Below are 5515 nucleotides of genomic sequence, written 5' to 3'. Positions count from 1 at the left end.
AGGGTCGACGTGGTTAATTCTGTAGGGGGCCTCCATACACTGTTGTTGAATGTCGACTAGTCACAGATATTCTCGTGTGGCGGTGATGCTAGAAGGGACGAAAGGAAAAGGAAGTGACGCGTTTCGTCCTGGATCTGCTAATGGACTCATCGGTAAGGCTACCTAGCAGGCCCTGCCTTAGACAGGGATAATATTGGAAGGTCTAGAAGTTATATGTATAGGAAGCTTTAAGTTGGGATCCATCTAGTGACGAGGGTGAGAATGATGGTCGCTACGATTCTACTATGGTATCCGAATATAGACAGGATATTCTAGAATAGCTACGCTATCCTACGTCAAAACACGACGTACCGAGATCCCATCAGATAGGTTACAAGTACCACAGGTAGAGTAGGATATAGCGAACCAGGTTTCCCTTTTGCCCCTACGCGCTGTCAACTACAAACTTTTCAGACACGTGCCAGACCTCGCTAGGAAACTGTGGAAGTTCCGGGTTCGTTCTCCGTGATATTTCCGCGGGGTTAGCCGAGGACGGAAAGTGAAAAGCGAAATAAATTCACCTGAGGTTCAGGGTGTTGGGCGTGACGTTCAGCTGCAACTTGAGGGCCCTCAGAGTGAAGTTCCTTGTTTCGCGGGCTATGTTCTCCGGCGTTTGTGTGGCCTGATCCACTTTCGACGTCAGTTTCGTGCCGGTCGCGCTTCCGGTCGAGTTGCTCGCCCCGTTCACCGCGAAATTCAGCTGCGGTTCAGACTTGCCCGGCCTCGCGCCCTTGCACCTGTTATATTTGCAACGGAACACAGCCTCGCCGTTTAATTCGGTTAAACTACAAAACTACCGCTGCTTCGCGGCAACGAGTTACCGGCCGTGGCGAATTGCAACGAGTTACCATCCTCGTGGACAGCGAACAGGCAGCGGGAACGTTGTACTTGGCGTAATTAAGCGATACAAGGGGAATTTCCTCGGGATAAGCGAACGCGTGTTGCCCCCGAACCACGCGATATCAGATATTCCTCCGCCGCGATCGGGAAAATTATATTCTCGCCGAGGGAGCGCGAGGGTCGTCGAAATGTCCAATCGAACGGTATATTCGATTCTAACCCACGGTTAAATTCCGCGAAATTTCGTCGGGTTCGAGCCACCAAATAGCGACGGAAAATTGAGTCGATTCGCGAAAATTCAAGCGAGCGTGTGGTAACTAAAAACTGATATTTAGAGGTAATTGATCACGTTCGCGAAAGATTACGCCACTGTTTCGTGTTTCGGCAATTTCCTTTCCACCCTTGCAATTTAACAGAACAGCGGGGAGAGGGTGGCGAAATAAGAGACGAGCAGCGAGGATTTTTAATTCCATTAATGCGTCGGTTGAATCACGTTCGCTGGCATCAACAGCATTAGGTTAATTGGCACGATTAAAGGGCTGCGACGAAATTCGCTCGCGCTGGATAAACGACAACCGCGACGTCTAATTGCCGCCAACTTTGCAACGAAATCCTCGACTGCCGATAAACGCTTGCTCCCCGGAAATCCGCGAAAAAATAACACAATTCCGCGCGAGATCGGAGATACCGCTGTCTACCTTTCGCTTCCGACACCACCGGAAGTCCTCCATGTATACCGTGCGGACGACGATGGCGCGGTGGTATCCGTGGTCGACGAGGTCGAGGAAGCTTTGGTCGAGAAGTATCTCCCTCCCAGCCGTCGAAATTGATCTCGTTCCGGATGCTCCGCGACGAAACGAGCTTTCTGTCTCAGCAGCTGCACCGTCAGGATGTACGTGGCCACCATCACTATCATGGGGATGTAGAAGGCGATTAGCGAACCGAACACGAAGAACGCTCTGTTGTTGATCACGCACGTTCCTGGCCGTGGCATGATGTTCGACGGATTTATTATACCTGCGGAAACGCAACGATTAACCCTTTGCTGCGAAAACGACTAGGGCTGAGGGACTCGTAAACGTGTCCCACGTAAACGCGTTGCTATGGCCGAGAAACACGTATACGCGTCCGCTGTTGCGGCCCTAGGACCCACGTGCCAAGTTAAGTCGTGGACTGTTCTATGTCCTTATTACCAGCGTCGTTATGAACGAAAATCGCGTTTAACTCCTTGACTACGGCCGATTTTGATACGTAGCGAACATACCATACGACAAGAGTTGAAAGACGATGTGCGCCATTTTTGTGAAAACGAGCGCCCTCCGTGTCAGAAAGCTAAACTACGCAAAAAACGCCTATAGGTGTCCTCCATGTCACAAACTTAAGATTTCTAAACGCCCATAGGCGCCCACGGTAGTCAAGAGATTAAGCAGAAATGAGCGCTGGTAGTTTTGAATGACTATCGCGGTAGCGACAGCCCTACGTTTACTCAAATCCGCTCCGTTCACAAAGGGTTAACGCGTTAAACGCCACGCCGGTCTGTAGCGCCTGGCGCTAGGCTTTCCGTTCAGGCATCGCCGGTCCGTACGGCCCGAAAGGGCCCGCATGGCGGCTGACTGTGGCGCGAACGGAAGGGCACGTAAAACCAGCGTGGCGTTTAACGCGTTAACTCTTTACGGCACAGAATTTCAGGTAGTAAAATAGACCCACGTTGCATAGAAATTTTATTATTTACACGATGCATGAAGAAGGTGGGACACTTTTAATCCCACAGTGCCCCAAAGAATTAAATACGCTCGATCGTCCTGTCATCTGCTTTTGGTACCAACTGCGACTCTATCCTACACACGCGCAAATGGGCTCCTGCTCGTTAACCTAATGAATAAATAAGTAACGCGATATCGATGGTCTGTCGTTAATCCTCGGTAACGGCACAGATTATTTACCCACGCGATCGTTCGCGTGTTGCGGAAACGGGTCAAAGGCCGGGTTATAGAGTCGCGTTTTCGGTGGACGATGGAAATGGAATGCAAACGGAATGCAAAATGTTCCGTTGCAACCGCGTGGATGCAATGCGAGCCAATTTTTACGCCCATTTCGCGGCTGCTGAAAAAATGAACATCCGGTGGGCAGCACCGTAATCGTTTATCGACCGAACCGTGTCCCGGTTGCACCGTATTCCGGATAGTTTCGAATATCGAGCAGCTTTCATCGAATAGAATGGCAAGAAGTCGGGCTCGCGTACAACTTTCCCGTTTATCCTGGCACTCGTCGCGGAGCTTAAAGGAAACCGATTCCTCCCATCCGGTTTACGTTCTTCCTCCATGATCTTTCTCTCGAAAGGGAACTTCCACGATCGTTCCAATGAATTAACCGGACGAAGACACGGTATAGATTGCATGGAGGACGTAATCTCGTATCGTTTCGCGATCAATGAATAAACGAACGTACGAAATTCAGACTGAAAGGGATCTCGCGGAAATATTTGGAAATAAGGTGTCCTGGAAGGGTGCTGATCTCCCAAGTCCCAGGTTACTTTACCCAAGACGGTGATCGAACTGGAGACCAGCATGGCCAGCAACCACACGGCCGCAATCTTGAAGCCCACCATACGCTTAGTGGACGTGTGTCGCGTCCTCAGCGGGTTCCGGATGCCCAGATATCGGCCCAGCGAGATGAAGCACATGTGCATTATGCTCGCCGAGCAGGCCAGCACGTCGCACGTCACGTACACGTTACACCAAAGCACTCCGAACGGCCAGTACCCTGAAACATTCGACGAAAATTCGTTCCAAAATCCTCAATCCCGCGATAAGGTAACCACGAAAGGTCTAGAGCGTTCGATGGCCAGTGACGAATCGCGCAGGGGTACGTGTAGCGGATGCACAGTTCTAGAAAAATCGGAACTATCGCGAACGTTCCGCGACGCGTACCCCTGACAAAGAAAATAGACTATCGGGTACACACGTGCCAAGACGCAGGGACACTGTCACGGATCGGGGTTCTGGAAAGACCAGGACCATCTAGAGGTTTCGCGACGCGTGCCCCCCTGCGAGGACAAAAGACGATCGGCCCCTCGAATGTAAAACTGCGAGCTCCTGATCGCCAGTGAGTCAATTCTCTTAACCACTTGCGCTGGCAAGAAATTCACGGACGCGTGTATCAGAACTTCCAGTGTTTCTGTGACAATTGTCCGATGACGTGTACACCACGTCGTTGGCGATTCCGGGACAAAAGCGCGTGGCACGTCTTTCCAGCGCACGTGGTTAAAGGTGTATTCGTCGAGTGTAAGTCGACTCGATTGGCTTGTCACCCCGACTCGCGTAATCGTTGACAGATGCTATCTCAAAGAGCTATTACGATATCGTTCTCCCTGTCTCACCCGTTCATTCCTCGCGTCCTTGCCCCACCAGGGCCTATAATTAGCGAGATGCTCGGAATACTAGTTAAACGGAAATAACTATCAGCGAACGGATTCAATCGAATTCCAAATTTCGACTCGTTCGAGCGTCATCTATTTCCGGGAATATTCGCGGCGTTCAGCGAGATCGAGCTACTCGAGCTGCGATCATCTCGCGATTTTAATTCCCGCGAGCTCGACGACGAGAGAAATATTCCCGAAGGATCCAACTTCCTTCGCCTTTAATTTCCCTTTGATCCGAAAGCAAGCTGCACGGTTAAACAAATTCCTCGAGGTTTCTCGAAATCGAGTATAGCTTTCCAAAGAAATACGTGGTTTCGCAACAGAGGCCTATAATGGCCCGATCTCCGTGGGGAAAGGACGAGACTCGGGAACGAAATTTAATAAAACGAGAAATGTGTCATCGATGTAAACTAACCGCTAGCAATCAGGCTCTTTGATGTATGTTTAAACGCATATTTCGCTGAATAAAATTAACAGACTTCCGCGTCTCGCGATATTTGCATCGGCCAAGGACAAAGAGAGAACCTAACCGAAGCGCGTGGGTTATTCGACGTCGAGCTAGCAAAGTCGACTTTGAAGAAAACGAAGAATTCCCACGGAAATAGACTTTCAGATGCGTCTTTAAGCTTGAAAGGTCGAGCACGAGCAAAGCTCGATGCAGAATTTCGATAGCTCGATTTCGTTCCTTCTTACCACTCTTGCCAATTAGGATTAGCAGGTGACGCGTGCAGGCAAGGTGCCGCGGTACCCTTGCTCGCATAATTTTCTTCCTAATGAAATTCCTCTGGAGCAAAGCCGTCAGCGTCGCGACGCTCTCGAGTTTATAACGCACCGTGGACATTTTTCCGCGGAATTAATTACGACTTCCAGACGAACGGACATTGAAGCGCGACGACGCGCGAATGAACTCGTTTACGGGCCTAAACGCGAGTAGGCGAAATTGGAAATTTCATCTGCGACGAAGAGTCGCTCGGATTCAACGCATCTCCGCGTTCTCCCAAAGAATCTCGCTACTTTGAACTTTTCCCAGTCGTATTATATGCATTATACGCGATTTCGTTTACATTTCATCTCGCGTTATTTATGAGTCGCGGCCCGTTGCAAGGAAAACTTCTTACGGATCGTGCAGCTTTCCTCGAGTATCGAATAGATAACCCTGGAGCCCGATTAATGTTTACCCGGCGCAGCGGGGATGAAACTTTCCATTGGTCCGAG

At 50.2% G+C, this 5515-nt stretch overlaps 1 protein-coding gene across 1 annotated transcript in view; it reads right to left on the bottom strand.

Annotated features, from left to right (window-relative positions):
- The window catches only part of 5-HT2A (5-hydroxytryptamine receptor 2A), a 30642-nt gene that overhangs the window by 2157 nt on the left and 22970 nt on the right, over positions 1-5515 (bottom strand). The window contains exons 4-5 of the mRNA XM_017899554.1: positions 1578-1896; positions 561-776 (exon numbers count right to left, since the gene is read on the bottom strand). Of these exons, the coding sequence (XP_017755043.1) occupies positions 561-776; positions 1578-1896 (535 nt within the window). The remainder of the gene's footprint in view (positions 1-560; positions 777-1577; positions 1897-5515) is intronic.

This window comes from Eufriesea mexicana, unplaced genomic scaffold (genome assembly GCF_001483705.2).
Source record: "Eufriesea mexicana isolate 0111107269 unplaced genomic scaffold, ASM148370v2 scaffold956, whole genome shotgun sequence".
In the NCBI taxonomy this organism is placed as follows: domain Eukaryota; kingdom Metazoa; phylum Arthropoda; class Insecta; order Hymenoptera; family Apidae; genus Eufriesea; species Eufriesea mexicana.
This window is presented reverse-complemented; position numbering and strand designations above follow the sequence as displayed.